Source organism: Chlamydotis macqueenii, chromosome 5 (genome assembly GCF_036417535.1).
Source record: "Chlamydotis macqueenii isolate bChlMac1 chromosome 5, bChlMac1.mat, whole genome shotgun sequence".
NCBI classification, from domain to species: domain Eukaryota; kingdom Metazoa; phylum Chordata; class Aves; order Otidiformes; family Otididae; genus Chlamydotis; species Chlamydotis macqueenii.
Genome location: NC_141560.1, coordinates 18,574,988 through 18,595,939, shown reverse-complemented (window position 1 = coordinate 18,595,939; position 20,952 = coordinate 18,574,988). Strand labels below are relative to the sequence as shown.

Sequence of the window (20,952 nt, the reverse complement as noted above, 5' to 3'; positions counted from 1 at the left end):
GTGGCCCTCCTCTGGACCTTCTCCAACTGGTCCATGTCCTTCTTGTGCTGGGGGCTCCAGAACTGGACACAGTACTCCAGGTGGGGTCTCACCAGGGCAGAGTAGAGGGGGAGAATCACCTCCCTCGACCTGCTGGCCACGCTCCTCTTGATGCAGCCCAGGATGCGGTTGGCCTTCTGGGCCGCAAGGGCGCATTGCCTGCTCATGTTGAGCTTCTCATCCACCAGCACTCCCAAGTCCTTCTCCCCAGGGCTGCTCTCAATCCATTCCCTGCCCAACCTGTATTTGTGCCTGGGATTGCCATGATCCAGGTGCAGGACCTTGCACTTGGCCTGGTTGAACTTCATGAGGTTAGCACGGGCCCACCTCTCCAGCCTGTCAAGGTCCCTCTGGATGGCATCCCTCCCTTCCAGCGTGTCGACGGCACCACACAACTTGGTGTCGTCGGCGAACTTGCTGAGGGTGCACTCTATCCCACTGTCCATGTCGCCGACAAAGATGTTGAACAGACAAAGATGTTGAACAGTAAAGGTTACACATGGTCATGAGGTTACACAGTAAAAAGCTGAGTGATACCTGGTTTGAATTATTATGTACTTGTTTCAATGTGAATCATAATTTTGCACTATCCTCTTAATCTCATTTTTATTGCCATTCAGGATGTTTAATTGCCTTAACCTTCAAAAAATTTATGTCTTGAAGGTTATTATAATATTATTTTCATAGCAAAAGAGAAAACTACATCCCAAATAAGCATATAATCACCATAAAATAAGTCCCACCTCATTCTTTTTGCATTACACTGAGGGGAAAAAAGCTGTCCCACAAATTCAGATAGCTAAAAGGTGCTGCATAACACATGGAGGTATGATAGGACACTTGAGATACTCTCCCTCAGAATTACTCCCTATAAAGCAAGAAGTAGAATTATCCTCAATTAAAAACAAACAAACAAACCAAAAAACCCAACACATCTTCAAATCTACAAGAAAAGATTAACAATTCCCAGAAAGCGCTTCTCCCAATGTTGCCATGGGTGGCAATGGCTTGTTCCAGTAGCCTCAGTTGCTGTACTCAGTCCATCTCTGAAGTCATACCCTGAGAAAAGCAGGCTGAAGGGCAGTTCTTTGTCTTCATCTGCTGCAATCAGGCGAAGCACTTTTAGACATTCCAGCTGAGACGAGGTGCAGTTCTCCAGAACTAAAGTAATCATATCGACACTTCCTTCAGCTTGCTTTCAGGAGCATAAATGATGCATTCAGAAACACTGGCTTCAGTAAAGCTCTTAATTTCAGAATTGAGTGCAAGGAAAGCAGTTTTAGAAACCGAAAATTTACTTCATGTCCTTTTCTTCAAGTCTGTTGACACATCAGCTGAAGAGTACCAAGGAAGGGAACTAAGCTTGTGCAGTACTTTCTTCCTGTTCAAGTCAACAGGATCAGAGTTTCTCCACAAATGATCTGAAGATACACATGATACAGTAGCATAAAGGATGACGGTACATCATTAAAAAAAAGCAGGAAGCTGACACCATCTTCTAGGAGACAAGCTAACTGCATGGGTACACAATCAGGTAAAGCTTCCATTTACAGATTTTCTACTGTAGTCCACAGCAATCAGCACAGGACCAACACGGTAAGGAGAGCATGCAGCTGAGGGCAACAGCGAGATACAACAGATCAACTCAGAAACAAAGACTAAAGGAAAAGGCCAAGACATCATGGCATCCATAAAAAGAAAGAGGAAATAGTGGTGCTGGTACTGGTCTTATTTATCATCTCTGAATGCAAAAAGCAAGCAAATATCTAGAAATATTCCCACTGCAAAGACAAACCTCCACATGCAGGGACACCAATGCATGGAGATCAGTATTGTTGTTCTCAGCCCCCTGAAATGAGGACAGTGTTTAACTCTGAGAGCCAGAACAAAGTATTTCTGCTTGACGGAGGATCTCCAGATGACGTAAGAGACACGACTGTCACCTGCACTATACGTGAACTTTGAGACGGCCAAGTGCGAACCAAGAACAGCACAACCTGGTACTGCGTAATGACTGTATTTGCTTTTAATTGTACTTTTATGATCTTAAGAAATAATATTTCAACAGTGGCTGTTTTCAAGTTAAAACATGCTATGTCCTCTGTTTCTGGACTCCTTTGCATATAGATTTTGAAGCAGACAGATGAAACTAGAGCTTCCTCTACTAAGCCTAAGCTAGATCAAGCAACCTTCAAAGACAAGCTCTGCCAGAAAGCTGCAACTTGTTTCTGCTATTCTCTGCAACATGAGACCAGCCCTGCTGTTTTACTGAACAGAACAATGAAGCTCAGACAATTTAAAGTAGAACAGAGAAAGCAACAAGGAAAAAAGGAGAGAAGACATTCTGTAATATTTCAAACTATCAAGTGTCCAATGCTTGGTACCATGATCAACTTGATTCGAACCTGTTACTTGGGTGAGTGGAGATGGGCCGTGCTCCAAACAGATCCACTTTTTTAAGTCATAGCAACAAAGAACAAAAAGTTTTCAAAGTTACATGAACACAAAGTTGAGATTATCCCTTACTCAGAATGAAGAGTGGGTGTTTTTCCTTGAAATTGGGTAAGACTAGCACATTCCTTTCTGGGAAAACAAAACAAAACCAAACCACCACATAACAGAAACCACACAACTATTGCTTGTTAGACATTGAAGAAAAAGCACCTAGGATGTTATACTGTTTTTCTGCTATATATAAAATTATATTTTGATTGTAACCAGTTACAGCAACTAAGAACTAGTTGTGAAGGAAAGTGAAAAGTCCTTGAAATCTGACAGACTACCAGTAACTAGTACTTGTCAGGTTACTGCACAAGAGTACCATTTAATCAGGACTGGGAACTATCGTACAGACTTAAAATACAATTTTAAGAAGCATACCATTTCAAGGACTACCTGCATTTTTCTTGGGCCAAAAAAGAACTTAGAGCAAAAATAAAACATGCACACAGTTCTGAACTCACATCAAAAAAGAGAAAATGCAATTCATGTTACTCTGATCTCTAAGATCACAAGATAACTGGGGTGACAACTGTTCATTCTCTATAATATTAGATGCTTAAAGAGAAGACCATCTGAACTTAAAAAAAAAAAAATTCAAGATCTCGCAAAGCTGCTTGATCCCATTCTAGAAGTCTTAGAAGCCAAAATTTTGCACAACCAAAGATGATGAAGACCTCTGAAGTACCAACTAAGCAGAATACAGTATGTGGAAATTCAGAAGCATGAAGTGCTGTGGTGAACATGGCAGGAAACAATCATTACCATTATGAAAACAGACTGAAGCTGCAGAAGACTATCCCACCAAAGTTATCATTTGTACACCAGAAGTTGAAACAAAGGTAAAAATGTAGACATTTGAGATAAACAATCCAGACTCACAATAACCTGACTTGGAAAATACCCCATGTTAAGATCCATTTGCATTCATCAGCAGTAGTCCTTTTGGTATTACAGAGGCAATTTTGCTATGAGGTTTGTCACTGCTGTGAGATGAATCACTATGAGGTCACCAAGATTCAACCTAGAAGCACCTCCACAGTTAGCTAGAAGCTTAATTTGCAGTGACACTACACATCACATAATAGCAAAAAAAAAACAACCCCAAAATGTAATTTGGCAAGATGTTAATGAATGAAGTTGCTATAGATAATCTAATACTGAATAGAGCTGAAACAGCAGATCAAAATAACAGATATCTAAATACTATGCGTACCTTCTCAAGCAATACATTATATCTAAGTACAAGGTATGAATCAGCTTTGGTCGTGTCTATCATCAGAAATCAGTACAACACTTTAAAAAAAATAGACTTTATTCAAACACAGGCACTTTGGTCACAGTGTTAGAAGTAAAAGAACGTAGGTTAATTCATCAACAAAAGAGTAACTGACAATTTAAATTCTGAAGGAAGGTACCTACATATTAGCTTATGCAGACACTAACCAGGAAACAAGAATTATCTTCAGAATTATCCTCTCTCAGGTAAAGCTTTTATAACCATCTGTCCAAGCCAGCATAAAATATTTACAGACATCATCAAAAAAATGGGAAGAAGAAACAGTCACAATAGATACCAAAACAAAACACAAAAGCAAATAAAGTGACTGTGTGTAATGTGACTCCTTCATAAACCAGGTCATCTGCCTATCTACAGAATGAGTCAGAAGCAAAGAAATCTTAGCACGGCTTGCACCTCATCATTACAATTGTATAATGGGTTAAAAATAATTTAAAAAAAAAAAAAAAGAGAGAGAGAGAGAAAAAGAACGAACTTTTATCATATCAAATGATGCCAAGTCATGAAGGGGATCCAAGAGAAATATTTACATGAAGAATATAGCTACAAATCATACCCTCAGATACTCGGGCTTTCTCATAAGTTTAAGCAACTCTGGCAAGTGTTTTCTGAACTGCATCCTGAATAAAATCACAAAGTGCATTAGAGTGGCATGTAAGTCTCCTAACTCTTTTCCGGAATCCAGCAGGAGCTTTTAAACAATCATATTTAGAATGCACTGGAACAAAGCTCAACAACAGGCTGACAATGAAGACTGCAACTAGTCCTCCTCAATTATATTAGACATTTAATAGATGCAACAAGATAGCAACAAGAGCAAAATAAGCAGTGGCACCAGATCCTTTTACAGTTCATTTTAGACAGATTTGTTAGACTCCAAACCCTAGGGAGGAAAAAAATCCAAACAAAAAAATCAATAGTCATTCTCCTTCTTCATAATCAAAGCTTATCATATCAAAGGTACTAGAAGATAAATAACAATAAATTCCCAGACTATGAAACATTTTTAAATGTTAATTCTGTAAAGAGTAAAATCCAAAGATTTAAGCTGTATTAAGAGAGTAAGTTTATGAATCATCCTTAAAACACTTTTTATACTTCTCATAGCAACATGAGAACACATATATCTTAGTGCTTAAAAGACAAAAGTATAAGCAAAAGCAATCCAAGATTTTAAATATTCAACTATCTCCTGATCTCTAAACAATATAATTAATATATAGAGACATTTAAAAAAAAAAAAAAATCCGTTTTACAGAAAGTATAATTGAAAAAGTATCTTCAAACATTCATAAGAATGTTTCCTTTTAAAAATAAAAAAAAAGAATACTGTAGAGGTGCCAGGTATAGCTCCATAGCAAAGGCTGAATACTCTATTTAATGCATGATTCATCATGTTTTTTAGCCATATGATGGATGTAACATGAACCTTACAGTTTACAAATAAATCTATTCTAGTTTAAATTCTCATTCAAGAAGGAGTAACTAAGAATTTGTAGTACTAAACTCTTCAAACAGCCCATGTATTTATTGTTTGAAGCCTTTTATAGTTTCACACTTAATTACAAGTTAGACTATTTGACTCAAGTGGAAGTTCCAAACTCTTCTGCCTCTGGAGCCCTGCAGCCCATTGCTACACTGACTTTTGGGCAATACATGCCTTTTTGCATGTCATGTGTTACAGTCAGACAGCTCGCAAACTAAAGCAAGTTCTTTAGCCCAAAGTTAGCAATAGTATTAAATTTTTCCAGTATCCTCTTCAAAATGGACTTCCCAGAAGGAAAATAACAACATCTTAAAGCAAAACAAACAACATATTTATCATATCGCCCATACATTCACGGAAGGTCTCACAAGTTCCCTTCAAGACGTCAGTTTCACTAATCTCTGCCTCTCACTGGGCAAAGCAGCGAGTGCGCATGCATGCCGCAAGATGGGCAACCTCCTACCTAGTCACACGCTCTGAAGGGTCTGGATCTTTTGATCCTTATTTTATTTTTTTTCCCAAAAACAACAGCTATAACAGGAGCCAAGATGAGGGCAAAGCCTCACTGTTCAGTTCCACAGCATTACCATGAAATAGAAAACGTGAAGAAGCAACAATATTATTTTTTTTACTGTAAATAATACATAACTTCTTAAGTCTCAAAAAAAAAGAAAAAGTTGTACTAACTCTGAGGTTAAATAAAATCTATTCCTTTGCCGCAGAAAAATTCATTTTCTTATTATTTTCACTGGAAAGATTCAGTGAGAGTCAGAGACAGTCACCACTTCCTACAATTTGATCTTTGGCATATTTTTTCTTCTACTTCCTGAAAACAGAAGGTGATTCCACTTTCCCCCAAAACTCATTTCCTTCCCAGAATGAGAAAAGAAGGACAGTGACTATTCTGAAGTGGCTGAATTATGAGGTTTCTATCAAGGAAGAAACTGTTTGTGTGACAGGAAAAGAAAAGGAAAAAAAAAAAAAGGAAGAAAGCTGCTAAATACTTTAGGAGAAAATCATTATTAACTGAAATGTGTCCTAAAAGTCACTGCTGTGTCTAATCTGCAAAATAAACAACTGAAGGAACAATCATTGAAGCAGATCCATGCTTACAGTTTCCCTAGTAGCAGGGGGACCTTCTCATCCTTTGCATTATTACGATTAAAAAAAAAAATTATACACAAAGCGGTGCCCAGTATTTGTGGCACAGCAAATCACATGGCATCTCACAGAGGCACTGAAGTGTTATGCATCACAGTTCCTTCCCTATCACAGGCCCAATCTACATGCCTATGAAGTGATGTTTTTTCAGCAATTGCTTTTTGGTCATGCAACAAAGGAGTGCCAGGGCCCTAAGAATATGGGATATAGAGCTAAAATTAAGGTTGACCCAACACATCAAGGCCAGCACTGTAATTTCAAAGTCAAAGTTTAAAAGAAGTCAAACCATGGTATGATAGGGTTAACAACCAGCTGGGAGCTGTGTAGAAATAGCACTGCATATGCTCTAACTGTGCATTTTCATATGCCGCAATACTCGCTTGAAGGTAACAACAGTCATCTGCTTCATTCTTCAAGATACTCATTTCATCTTAAATTCAAGTTTTATAGTATTGCTCACTTACTCACTTGACCACAATCAATGCCAGTCTCTAACTAGTTTAATATTTTTAGAGCAATGCCAAGATCCAAGTAACTGCAAATGTAGAGTATAACTGTAGTTCACCTGCATTTCTTTGATTTGAATACGTAATTCTTTGTACTTTGAGTTTTCTATTAAGAGGTTCAAGCAACAACTTCCACAATACGAAAATGAGACACTCCCTTCTCAAAGAAGCCGCTATGTCTACCACAATAGTGCATTCTTTCAAAGCGCTGTGGAGACTGACCTCTTTTTTGTCTGCCAACTGACAGCTACTTTCGATATGTAATTCTAAATCATTCAATTAGTTACAGAGCTAGCAACATCAAAGAAAGAACACAGAGAGGAGGGAAACACTGGAATCTAAACAAATCACACATTAAAAGGATATTCATGGTATACAACTCAGTATTTAGGAACAACAAAAATCCTCTGGCTCCAATTCTAGCTCTTGCACACCCCCTCACCCTCTTTTCCAAAATGAAGCAAAAGTAAATAATCATGCTGCATGCTTTTTAAACCGTGGTGGGCCAGCAGCTAGGGATCCACAGAGCCAGACCCAGTACAAAAAAAAATAAAAATATCTCAAGTATCCTATAGATTATTTATACATTTCTATATCAACAGAAGCTGACTGCAATTTTTCTCCTCAAATTATCGTGTATCTGTGCATTGTGTAGAGACAAGTTCTGAAACAGTATCTTGATATGTCTTGCATAGCGATGACACTATTGACACCTTCAGGAGTAGGAGTCTCCCCGGAGTACATGACAGAGCAGCTCCCTCCTCCACCCTAACGTTCCAGAAATAGACAAACTATTGCTAGAAAGCATTTTTCAGAAAGCAGAGTTTTCTAAATACTTAATAAGGAGAAGAGAACAAGAAGGGGAGAAGCAAGCGATTCCTATTAAGCTGAATTTCAGAAGCTTAAAAAGACACAAACTAGCTTGAGAATTTTTAAACTAAAAGCAACCACCAGTACTTCCTGAATCTACAAAGCTTTAAGATCAGGATCAAAATAAAAACGGCTTGTTATGCTATATTAGACAGCTCTTCGTCTAGTTTACATGAATGTGGTTTTTCCCCAAACTAACCTTAAATAACTATCTCACAGAGATATGTGCTGTCTCAACTTTTACAAAAGAAATCGAGATGTACCTAGGTAACTATACAGGAAAAGTGTGTGCCACTTCCTTTCCCCCTACCCCTTTTTCTCCTGCACGCTAAAATCTAGCAACACCCAACGACACATGTATTTTCCCCCAGCTCTCTTGCTTCTTCTTGAAAGAAGGAAACTACAGTCTCTTTGGTTCCTGCGTAGCTATCAGGAAGAGCGCCTTTTTTTTTTTGGAAGCTGCAGTGATAGCTACGTTCCGCTGGGGCACCTCCACGGAGCCCCCAGACCCGAGCGACAGGGGGGCAGATGGCTGAACGCGGCCGAAGAGACCCAGCACCACCCACCTGCCTTCCCCTTCGGCCCGTCAGAGAAGGTCAGCTGCACTAACTCAGGGGGCGGCTCTCTCAAACTTTTGCGATGAACAGCATCGTATACCCATTTCTACTTCATCACGAAGAAGAAAAAAAAAAGCAGATGAAAGAAAAGGAAGAAAGGGCATGAGTTCATAGCACCTCCACTGTTAATAAACACAGATTATGTCTTAAAAGCACTTCTAAAGGAACAGTAAAATCTAGATTTACAGCAGTGTTCAAGTTGCCTGGAAACTTCGGAGGAGCACAGAGTCCTTATTAAAAATACAGAAAGATCTTCCCCAAGACAACAACCTACGACAGAGCATTTCTACTACATCTCGAAAGGTCATATATATATATAAATAATTTCATGCATTGAGTGGCTCCTCCAGAGGGTCTTCAAGCAACCCCTGAGCTACAAGAAGATCCAGACTGAAGAGACAGATAACTCTGCGGTTACGCGTCGGCAGAATCCCCTCCCTACAATTCCGGCATTTCACCGAGGTCAGAGAAAAGCTGTCACATAAAACGACATCATTCGGGACTGTAACCAACAGGGCCTCCCCAATACTGACATAGCCATAAAAGTCAATAGAATTTACCAAAAAAAAAAAAAAAAGGAATGGCTAACCCTTATCATGAACCCCTTATCTCGTTCAAAAGCGCCAGATACCACTGGGGAAGTGGGACAGGGGAGCCAAATACGCAGCAGGAGTCCAACTGACATACTTTCATCAGAATTAGAAGAAGGGACCCCCCCGCCCCCGTCTCACACGCCCCTTGCCCGTGCCTTCCAGCCCATCCTCCTCCCCTCCCTCACCGGGGTTTCCCCACCGGTCCCGACCAACTCTCTCCAGCCTCCTCCCCCCGGACTTCTGCCCCAACTCCCGGCAGCCCGCCCCCCCCACCCCGGGCGCGCTTCCCGCCGCCCTCCCCGCAGGCGGCAACGGCCCCCCGCCATCCCGCCGCGGCTGCCCCCGGCCCCCCTGCGCCCGCCCCGCTCACCGTTCCTCAGCTCGTGCTTGACGGTGAGGAGCGGCAGCTCCCCTTCCTCCGCCGGGCCCGAGGGTCCCTCCATGTTCTCACCGGCGGGCACTCCCCCGCCTCTGCCGCTCCCCGTGTGTGTGCGCGGAGGCGGGGGGACGTCACCTGGCCTGAGCCGGATTTTATTTTCCAGGGGCGCTCCGGAGGAGAGAAGCCATGCAGGCGGGCGGGGGGGCGGCTGTTCTCCCCTCCGCCTTGAGGAAAATGGAAAAAAAAAAAAAAAAAAACCGAAAACCAAACCACACCACCCAACAACAAACAGTGATTAAGATACGGGGAGGCACACGCACGTCGACTTCCCTCCCCCGGCCCTCAGAGCCAGCCCATGTCCTTGTGGCTCCCCTCCCCCTTTCTCCGGCCGCCCTCCCCGCCCAGCAGCAGGGAGCCGAGCCGAGCCGAGCCGAGCCGAGCCGAGCCGAGCCGAGCCGGGATAGGCTGCGCGAGTCAGGAGGAGGGGGCGCCGTGAGGAGCCGCTCCTTACTCAGGCGCTCGCGCTCCCTCCTCCCCCCCACTCCGCCCCGCCGCCGCTGCCACTGTCAAGCGCTCATTGGGCGCGCGCGCCCGCGAACCCCAACGGCTGTTGGGCAGAGAACGCTCTACGCACCTCCCCCCGCCCTTCCGCCGAGCGGCGCGTTCCCTCATTGGGTCAGCGGCTGCGCCAATCTCTGGCTCCGCCCCCCGGCTTCCCCCCCCAGCGTCCTTCTACTCCCTTAATCTTGTTTGTAAACATTCCCGCCCGCCTCTCCCGCTCCCCCTCCGCTTGAGGGCGGGCGCTGGGTTGCCTAGAGAAAAGAGAAGGCGCTGATTGACCAAGCGGCCTGGCAATCATATGAGGGAGCGGCAGTGGCGCCCGTCCGTCGGGTTACGGGCCGGTTCCATTGTACTTGGCGGGGGGAGCAGCCGTGGGTTTCCCCACTCGCAGTGGCGGTAGGGGGGAGCTCAGCAGAGCTCCGGCCTCGCTGCGGAGGGGGAGAGGCGGCAGCGGGACGGGGGAGCAGGATGTCCCCTCGCCGAGGGACGCGGCGGGGCAGGGGGGAGCGACGGACGGCCGGGGAGAGCTCCCGCAGGGCCCTGCCCGCCCGCTGAACCCCCGCCTCCCCGCGCGGGAGGTGGTGTGTACGGGTCCGTAGCGGCGGCCCGTCCGTGCGGCGCGATACGGCCCGGCCCGGCCCGGCCCGGCCCGGCCGCTTCCCAGGGCTGGGGCAGCTGGAGAGCCGCCGCCGTCGGTACGTCAGGCCAGAGCCGCGGCCCTGCGGTACGCGCTCGGGTCACGCAGGCCTCACAAAATAGGGCGGAGGGTGGGGGGGAGCGTGGGGCTGGCGCGGGCAGGGCTGAGGGGGCTGCGGGGAGCGAGGCGCCCCGGGTGGCGCCTGAGGCGGCCTTCGCCCTTCCCCGCCGCCGAGGGGCCCGACGGCCCGGGCTGGGGAACAGGCGGCGTCCGCGGCCCGGCCGCAGGGCAACGAGCGGAACCGTCGTCTTGGGAGGTTGCAGAGGCCGAAGTTACTGGAAGGTGAAGCACCCTTTGTGGTCGCTGGAAGGTCACAGGGCGAGGAGGTCAGTTTGTCTATACCAGCTGAGGACGTGCTTGTTAGGGGGTGCCGCCTCGGTCTGCAGCGAGGTGAGGTGTGGGAGAAGGCACCCAGTTCACGTCGCACAGGCTGGGGCGTTTCCATTTGGTCCTGTTAGCTGCGTGGGACTCGGTGTTCCGACAGTGGGGTTGGATTCTTTTTTAAGGAAAATGTGTTTTCAATCGTATTATACCTGTTCATCTCACTTAAGCCCCTCAGTCTGTTTTGTTTTGGAAGCAATCCAATACGTCTAAAGCAGTCCACATTTCCTTGAGACAAATCACACAAATACTGTTCTCTCAATTTCTTATTTGCAGTAATTTCTGACTTGTTCCTTCTGAATCATAATGCTGTTGCTCCTGTCCTTTGACACTGAAAAGTCACACACAACAGCTGCGTTCACACACAGCCTGTGATTCTGGTATCTCAAACACCAATGGAATAAAATGTTTTCTGTCAGTTTCCTGTAGAGAGACTGAGTTGAACTTTTAAAGTTGATAAGCGCTTTCTACTACAGAATTGTTTAAATACCAAACCTCATTTTTTAGGGTGCTTTCAGGATTGGTTTTCTTCCCAGAAATTAGAAATACTATATAAGGATTTTATAGTGTTCCTGGTAAAACTTTTGAAGGTGTTCTATTGATATAATCTCCCTGTAGTATGTGGTACACACATAACTTCACTGAAAATGTTTGTCCAGTTGCTGCCTTTCTGGCAGTATTATGTCAAGACTATAAATGTAGAAAGTCTGATGACAGAAGATGTTTCAAATGGAAAAATAATTGATTCATTAACTTTTGTCACTTGATTTTGGAAGCCTCTCTGGTGCAGAGGCTGTGAATGTTACAGCAGCATAATATTAAATTACAGAAGGGAGAATAATGAAAATACAAAATAAACTGATAAAGTGCATTGTTAAATTAAATTTTTGCATCTTTGTAAGTACCACTAGTGGAGAGTGTCAGTTTTGCTTCTTGTTTGCAAGGAGTAAGGGCCACTTCTGATTATTCTGTGTCCCAGGTGTTACTTTCTAAAGAGACTAGTACTATATTTCATCCAGTGGCTCTACTAGCCTACACTCTGGACTAACTGTTCCTGGCAGCCTCAGAAGAGAGAAACTGAAATCTGACTCCACTCTGTTCCTTACTGGCACTCTGTGTGAGAGGAGCTGGCAATGAATCCGGTAGTTGCTATAGTCTCGGTTTCAGATGTTCATTGCTTGACAGACTTTGTCTGCTTATTTGCCTCGGGCAGAAACCTTCTCTTTTCTACTTTTAAAATTCATCTAAATCAGCTTTAAAGAATGAAGGCAATAACCCTAAAACATCAAACCAAGGTTAGTGTTCCATTGTGGTAGCTGCTGACTATGCATATGGCAAGACACAGTGGTTGCCCTGTATATTTAGGTTTAATTTGTGACTGGGCTTAGAAAGTACTATTGCATGAACTGAAAGTTCGTTGTTGTCACTGAGGGACACACTGATGCTTGCACCTTGGAAAAAGTAACTGAGCAACATGGTCATTCCATTAAAAAAAAAAATAATAATTTTTTTTTACGTAACAGTCTCTCCCGTGTTGAAATATTTTTGTAATAGGTTTCTCATGTCGTACCCAGAAACAGCAAAGCAGCCCCTACTGAATGCTTGGAAAGAATCCCGCCTTTTGAAAGACAAAAGAACTATACTTACACTGAAATCCTAAACCTCCTGTGAGTAGTCCGTGAGTACAAGACTGTGCTCAAGTTTTAATTTCAACTGAACTTTTGGGAGCAGTGGAGGATTAAACTTGGTCATGTGTTTGATTTAAGAGTGGACTTACCTTCAGTGGAATGGTCCAGGCATAGTGGGCTGGTTTCATTACTTCCATCACATAGAATCATAGAATGGTTAGAGTTAGAAGGGACCTTCAAAGGTCATCTAGTCCAATTCCCCTGCAAGGAGCAGGGACATCTCCAACTGGATCAGGTTGCTCAGAGCCTCATCTAACTTGGCCTTGAATGTTTCCAGGGATGGGACATCTGCCACCCCTGGGCAACCCGTTCCAGTGTTCCACCACCCTGATTGTAAAACAATTCTTTGTATCAAGTCTGAATCTGTCTCACACTGTTTTAAAACCATTACTCCTCGTCCTATCACAACAGGCCCTGCTAAAGAGTTTCTCCCCATCTTTCCTGTAGGCCCCCTTTAGGTACTGGAAGGCCGCTATAAGGTCTCGCTGGAGTCTTCACTTCTCCAAGCTGAACAGCCCGAACTCTCTCAGCCTGTCCTCATAGGAGAGGTGCTCCAGCTCTCTGATCATCTTTGTGGCATCCTCTGGATTTGGTCCAACAAGTCTATGTCCTTCTTATGTTGGAGTCTCCAGAGCTGGACACCATACTGCAGGTGGGGCCTTATGAGAGCGGAGTAGAGGGGCAGAATCGCCTCCCTCGATCTGCTGGCCACGCTTCTTTTGATGCAGCCCAGGATGCAGTTGGTTTTCTGGGCTGCAAGCGCAAATTGTGGGTTCATGTCCAGCTTCTCGTCCAGCAGCACTGCCAAGCCCTTCTCCTCAGGGCTGCTCTCTATCCATTCTCTGCCCAGCCTGTATTTGTGCCTGGAATTGCCATGAGCCATGTGTAGGACCTTGCACTTGGCCTTGTTGAACTTTATGACATTTGCACAGACACACCTCTCCATCCTGTCAAGGTCCCTCTGGATGGCATCCCTTCCCTCCAGCGTGTTGACCACACCACACAGCTTGGTGTTGTCAGCGAACTTGCTGAGAGTGCACCCTAACCCACTGTCCATGTCATCAACAAAGATGTCAAATCCATGTCTCTCCAGTTTAGAGAGAAGGATGTCATGTGGAACAGTGTCAAATGCTTTGCACAACTCCAAGTAGATGACATCAGTTCATCATCCCTTGTCCACCAATGCTGTAACCCCATTGTAGAAGGCCACCAAATTGGTCAGGCTTGATTTGCCTTTAGTGAAGCCATGTTGGCTGTCACCAGTCACCTCCTTTTCCATGTGCCTTAGCATACTTTCCAGGAGAATCTGCTCCATGACCTTGCCAGGCACAGAGGTGAGGCTGACTGGCCTGTATTCTTCCTTCTTTCCCTTTTTAAAAATGGGGGTTACGTTTCCCCTTTTCCACTCAGCAGGAACCTCACCAGACTGCTATGACTTCTCAAATATGATGGACAGCAACTTGGCAACTTCATTTGCCAGTTCCTTCAGGACCCAAGGATGCATCTCATCCATTCCCATGGACTTGTGCACCTTCAGGTTCCTTAGATGGTCATCACCTTTGCCTTTGAAACAGTATCACATGGCTTTGTGGTTGGTTGTAAAAGCACACAGTTTTGTCAGCCTTAAGGGCAGACAGGATTTATGGATAAGTGGAAACATACAGGCTACACCTTTACCAGAAAATAAAGTGGATTCAGACTTGTTCTTTAGGTATGAGGGCAAGTGGAATGGCATAGCTTGCATGCACATAGCTAAGCTCTTTCCCCTTCAAAACGGTGGCCTTTTTGATGCTGCCTGCTGGATTTATACAGATTGCGAATGGTTACTGAGCCGTGCTAGCACCCAGCTTGTACGAGGACATTGGCTGGGAGAGTACTAGTTAGGGGCACAGGCATTCCCGAAAGCATGGCAGCAGTCAGAAGCATGGATAGTCATGTGCCAGGGCTCAGATTCTGCCTTTGTCTCTTTTCAGTCACTAACACACAGTCACAGAGTCAGATGAGGGAGGAAATTTGGCTTGAGCCTGCAGCCAAAGCAGGCATGTGAAAGTACAGAAACAATGATGGGCTACAGACCCACAGGGAGCACAGAATGGTCTGTAAGAGATTCCTTCATAGTTTGGAGAAGTAAAACCACCCTTGCTATGTAAACTGTGCTTTTAGAAGTGCAGCTCTGAGTGCAATTTAACGGACTGAAAATGTTATTTGCATTTTAAATACTCATTTATGTGCATGCTATGACACTGAACAAAAAAAAATGCTATTTGGCATGATTCAATAAATTACCTCTCTAATGTTAAAAGGAAAAATATTTGATGTAGAAATGATTAAAAACTATGGAGTGATGCAGAGCCACTCTTCCTCCATAGTGTAAATGTATTTTTTTTAAAAAAGCGTTTTCATATTCATGTGTACAATAAAAGCAACCTGACAGGTCAATCAACCAACAGTTCAATGTTTGGGCTGAGTGTGTGCTGCAAGTTTGGGAACATGGAGTAACAGCGTTCTAAAGATAGATGTCCCTTCTCTACCCCACAACACAACTGTTCAAAAATATGTGTATTTACTTGCCATTGCTAATTGTGAAGAGAAGGAGGAGAAAACGTGGGAAATACCCACATGGAAAGATATTATTGAATTTCATTTAAGAAAAAGTGTCACAACATTTCCTTTTTGGTTCTAAAAGAGGTGGTGTGCCAAGCTGGTTTGAGGGCTGAGGTGAAATTGAAATGCTCATTGTACAGACTTCTGAGAGGAAATGAGAGAGAGAGAAAGAAAGAAGAAGATGAGTGCTGTAGCTTCCAGGGTGTCACTGCCATACAGTTTTTAGGTGCATGATTTACTTTGTTTCTGAAGGGGAGCTGCGTGTGAAAAACGTAGTTTCTATGGAGCTAAAGTTGGAGGCATCTGGTGCTTTCTTGTGGTCATTGAATTGTTACAGAAATAGGTGTTGTTTTCGAAGTACAAATGTTGGAAAGCCAGATGATACAAAATGTTCCCCTTAATCACTCCACAGAGAACATTTGCACAGCAAGGGAAAAAAAGAATGAAATTTTGGAAACCAAGAAATAAATTTAGGGAAGGACTCCCATGAAAGACAGTCATGACATGAAACAGTTTCTATGTGAGATTTTAGTACAGTATTAGTTCTAGTTTCTAGTTTCCATATATTCTCTGTGATTAAAAAAAAAAAATCTGCAATTGAACATTTTGTGCTTGATAACTGTCAGAAAAGTAGATTGGGTAGGTAAATTTGCTGTTTAAAGCATTTTTATATGAAACTGCTCTGGCCAACAGTTTTATCTCTCTAAAACCACTTAATGTCTTACCATGAAAGGAGAAGTTATGCTAAGCATCCAAGCCTAATAATTCTCTTAACGGAAGTGGTACAGCTCTGTCAGGAAATGGATCATTTCTTGAAAGATTGCATGTAAGTGAAGATGTGTTACTGATTCTAGGGTTACATCTTTGATTAAACTTAAATCCTGTTTCAGTTAATACTCATTTTGTCACTGAAAATTAATTTGTTTATTTTTTCTTCAGTTACAGTGCAGTTACAACTGCTATTCCAGGCAATGCTTTCAAAATTTTAATTGTTAAAAATCTACATAGGCATAAAAGAGAGACAATATATTTGTTATGTTAGTTGGCTTCTGATGAAGAAAAGGGAAATGAATGAGCACTGTCTATTAAAACAGTAATAGGGGTTTACTTCCATTTCTAATCTGCTTAAATGCTTAAGCTAGGCAGAGATGGAATTCGTAGTTAATACAAAGAATTGACTTTTGGATCCTAATCCTCACTCATTCACAATAATTTGAAATTATTTTCAAATTTGTTGGAACAAACAGAGGGCTGTTCTACATAATGGTATTATTAAACCTCTGAGTAATACTGACTGCAATGTCATACAACTCAAAAACCTTTTCAGAAGACTCACATGTGAGTTCTCACTATTTTGAAAATTGACTGGAAACTTTGGAGAAGGGGACTTTATAAAGGAGAAAATAATCAAGATGATCGGAAAGTCAGAGATGAGGAAATTGAAACTTGTAACTCAGCATGAAGACCATGAGTGCATCCTGATAGTTGCAGAAGCCATGCATCTGCTTTCCACCCCCAAAAGAAGGAAGCAAAAACATGAAAAAAAAAGTTATTAAATGACAGGGCGTAAAGGCATGCATTGCAGTTCTTACAGAGAGCCTGCCAAAAAGGAGGTAAGCAAAAAGAAGTGACGCAGTAAATTAAGAGGGAAAGGCAGTTTTTGAAAAGCATAAATGAAAACTAGTAAGTTCATTTCCACAACTTTTTTTCTACTGATGTATTTAAAGATATTGCATCTGTTAAATTAACAGAGAGCCAAAGAAGTGATTTAATGGAGTGAACAGTATTGCCGGGATTCTTTTTTTCCTTTGCCCTTTACCTTGACAAAAATTGTATGGTTATTGATTGTGAACTACTCTTAAAATTAAAAAGATAAGATCCTCCTATGAATTGAAATACGAAAGGTAAAATCTTGAAACAGATTGATGAATTAACAGAAATATATTCCAGACTCAGATTGTGTATCTCCTGGAGTTTGGAAGGAACTTGGAGCTCCTCAGAAAAAATGCGAAAGCTCCCATTAGTTTCAAGCACTATACCAGGCGACTGGAAGGCACCTCTTAACATAGTCTCATATAATATTATATAATATAATACAATATGATTTAATATAAGCAGCATTACAACTAAAACCCTATTTAAAAGGATCAGGAAAATGTTTTGAAAAGATATTTGAAAGATTACCCTTAATTTTAAGGAATTTAAAAAAAATAAAGTGGGTTATAAAACCAGGAGATAAACGTGATTCCATGAACATGCAGTAGATATAAAATACTACTGTGAAAAATCAGGTAGTAAAACCAGTATCAATATAAAAAAAAAATTAATATTTTCAATATATCTAAAAAAAGGGATATTTTTACTGAAGTTGCATAATTGACACTGGCATTGTAAATTGTATGACTTGGGACTAGAGCTAACTGGTAACTGGTACTCAGCAATTCTATCATTTCATGACTGTTTTTCTTAAATTTTTCATCCCATACTGGTTTATTGAGATACAGGGTACAAACTAGAGTATGTCTAGCTCAGCATCCCATCTCCAGCACTGCCCAATAGCAGCCATGTAGTGTCACGACAAACTGTGGTAAGAAACTTCTGAGGTCTAACTGTGCAGTCTGTGAATAAAGACCCCCATCTGTTTGCTTTGGCTTTGCCATTTGCTAGTTTCATCTGAAGACCATAATGATTTACTTTAAAAAGAGAGTGAAGAATTGTGACCTTTTATCTCCTCCATGCTCTTGTTGGATCTGCCCCTATTTTATAGGCAAACCCAGAATGCGAAGCACTAGTCCCCCCTCCTTCAGAATGTCCAGTGAAATATTTGCTGTAGGTACAGGTTATGCACCAGGCACTAGCAGTTCTTTAAGCTTTGAGCTTTCACTCATTCTCTGAGTAATGTATATCTGCAACGTGACCTTACAATGTCTTCCCACCAAAGCTTTTGTTTTTGGGTGGTAGTGAGTTGTTGTGAGATGCTTTCCGTTATTTTCCTAAGTCTTTAGATTATAAATTGGTTAAACTGCTCCACTGTATGACGATATTTTTCTTTAGAAAGCTATCTGATTGAAGACTGGACAAGCATGAGGTGCTGGTTTGTTTTACATGTAAGAAAAAATAATTGCTTTTGGATAGCAAGTACCAAAGCAACAGAATTACAAATCGTTTGGGGTTGGACATGAACCCACGCAGTCCTGGAGCCCTATCCTTTGATGGATATGGAATAGGGAGGAGGTGAAGGGTATTTCTGCAAAAATCCTGAATCTCTCTCCCTGCTTTTGACAAACACTGAATGAGTGTTACTCCCTTAATCTTGTGTTTGAAGTCAGACCATGGCCATGCTTTCTGTATGGTCTTCTTTGTGGCCTTTCGGTATGGCCCTTGTGTACCCTTTCTGACTTCAGATATCCCATGAAAAAGTAATCATTCCTCCTCCAAGGCAACAGTTGCCTAATCTTTCCAGTGCCTCTCATTCTCTGCAGCAGTTAATGCCTTCTCACCCCACACACACGCCCCAGGAGAGCAGCCTTCCCCCCACTCCCTGCCTCTGCTACGGTAGCAGCAACATTCGTTTGTCTGCAGCTACCGAGTCAAGAATGTGATGTTATTGTCATAGTTGCAGGTGATGCTGCGCATCTGCACATCATCCCTCGTCTTTTCCTTCTGATGCTTTTACCCCTCTGGCTTGAAGCTTCACAGGGCATCCTCTTACATAGTTGAAGCTTTGGGCTACAATTCTATCTATTTTGGCCCTATTGATTTGGTTGTTTTGTTTGATTTTGGAAACTTTATTCCTGCTGAGATTCTTAAAATGGCAAATGTAGAACTCCTGTAGTCTTATTAAAACAGAGCCTTGTCTAGAATAACAATAAAACCAAAACATTTAAATAAAGTCTGCCTATGCGTCTTATTAATAATCTTACTTTCCCATGTTCATAGAATGTTCCTTGCTAACCTTTAGCGATTTACTTTGGAGAGCCTTATCTCTTGTCTTTCCTGGTTATTTACTTGTCTTGCATCAACCTATTAAGTCTACATATCCATGCAGTAAATATTCCAGCAGTCAAGTTATCTACAGTACTCATAAGCTGTTCCAAAGAAGCCACAAATGTGTTCTGCTTTATTACAAAAAGATCTAATGAATTAATTTTAAATGTTATTTTACAGGTGGTATTGAGGTTATTTTCAGCAGAAGATTCAATCTCTAATTGAAAACATATCATTATGGTTTTAGTCACAGGACAAGTGTTCAGTGCAGGTAAGAGGTTGTATCACGCTGCAGTAATGCTGGAGAGTCCTTGCTATAGATTGGCACCCCTTTGTGCTGAGCTCTGTACAGACCCAGAACAAAAAGGTGCCTCCCCAAAATTTCTCATTAATGTGCTATGATGAAAGCCCTTAGAGCACAACTGAAAACTGGGAAAACTTTGACTTTTTCATTGAAGCTTATAAGTACTACAGAGGTCAGAAATTGATTGTCCATCAAAAGTACATGTCTATCAGGAACAAAAGGAGCCGTCTATAAAGGTGGTATCCTCTCTATTCCTGTTTATTTTCAAGGCATTTGAGAGGTGTGACTTCTGCAGACCTCATGAACCCAAAGTCACTGCAATTAGATGCATTTCTATTTTTAATATACATAGATTATCTCCTGAACAATGCCTGATTAGTACACTTTGATTTGCATATTTTCTTTTGTATACTTAGTAACCATGGAAAAGTCACATACAGATCATTCTATTCTTTGAACTATAAGATATTCATTTTGGACTGGGTTTTTATTCTGTTAGATTTATGCAGTCTTGAAATAACTCTCTTTAATTGAGAACAGTTTGCTTTGTGGGATCAACCATTGAATGAATGTGTGTATATTATAAGTATATATACATGTATATGCACACACTTTTTCCCCCCCGAGAATTTGAAACCAAGTACTGATTGCAATAGTTTCCTTTTTGAAAAGGAGTGGAAAATGTTGTGTCATATTTTCCAAACTGAGGCTGGATCTACTCAAAATGCTTAGTTTTTAAACTTTACAGTAAGTGGGGAAAAAAAAAATAGAAGCATGTTTATTGTTTGTTCAGGAGGACACAGATTTGCTGTTTTTTATGTATGCTTTCACATTCTTTTCTATGCTTTCTGGTAAACTATATTTTTGATGTCAAGCGAGAAAGTCTCACTTCTTTCCAGTCTTGTACTTTCATGCTCCAGTGAACTTGCATTATTTCTGACAACTTTCCCATGGATGCAATGATTGTGTATCTCGTATATCTGCAGTCTGAAGTGCTTATTAGATTCAAAATTAGCCTTGTATACCACATTTTCTGTGTCAAAGTTGGTTAATTTACAAAGACAAGTATTATGAGAATAGAAAAGATATTTCCATTGGGGAAATCAATCAGTAGAGATTGGAGTTAGAGTTGTTAGCTACCATCATCTTTTCAAATGTTTTAGTAGTAGTAACTATTTTTTATATTAAAAGAGAAGCTAGTTAAATAGGCCTACTTCTTTTCCCCCACAATCAGAACCCCACACATTGGACTATTCTTTTGGAGACAAAACCCATAGATT

General features: G+C 42.1%; 2 protein-coding genes across 10 annotated transcripts in view; one reads left to right on the top strand and one right to left on the bottom strand.

The window, feature by feature from the left end:
- The window catches only part of RPS6KA5 (ribosomal protein S6 kinase A5), an 82,311-nt gene extending 72,441 nt beyond the window's left edge, over positions 1-9,870 (bottom strand). For 2 of the 3 annotated variants that reach the window (XM_086748195.1, XM_086748196.1), the window contains exon 1: positions 9,442-9,870. In XM_086748195.1, coding sequence (XP_086604321.1) covers positions 9,442-9,514 — 73 coding nt within the window. In that variant the 5' untranslated portion in view covers positions 9,515-9,870. The remainder of the gene's footprint in view (positions 1-9,441) is intronic. The other variant, XM_086748194.1, reaches the window with a different exon arrangement.
- Positions 9,871-10,552: 682 nt separating this feature from the next.
- DGLUCY (D-glutamate cyclase) overlaps positions 10,553-20,952 on the top strand; it is a 48,285-nt gene continuing 37,885 nt past the window's right edge. For 3 of the 7 annotated variants that reach the window (XM_086748409.1, XM_086748408.1, XM_086748402.1), the window contains exons 1-2: positions 10,556-10,706; positions 19,549-19,639. The gene's annotated coding sequence lies outside the window, so the exon portion shown is untranslated. The other 4 variants (XM_086748407.1, XM_086748405.1, XM_086748403.1 and 1 more) reach the window with 4 other exon arrangements.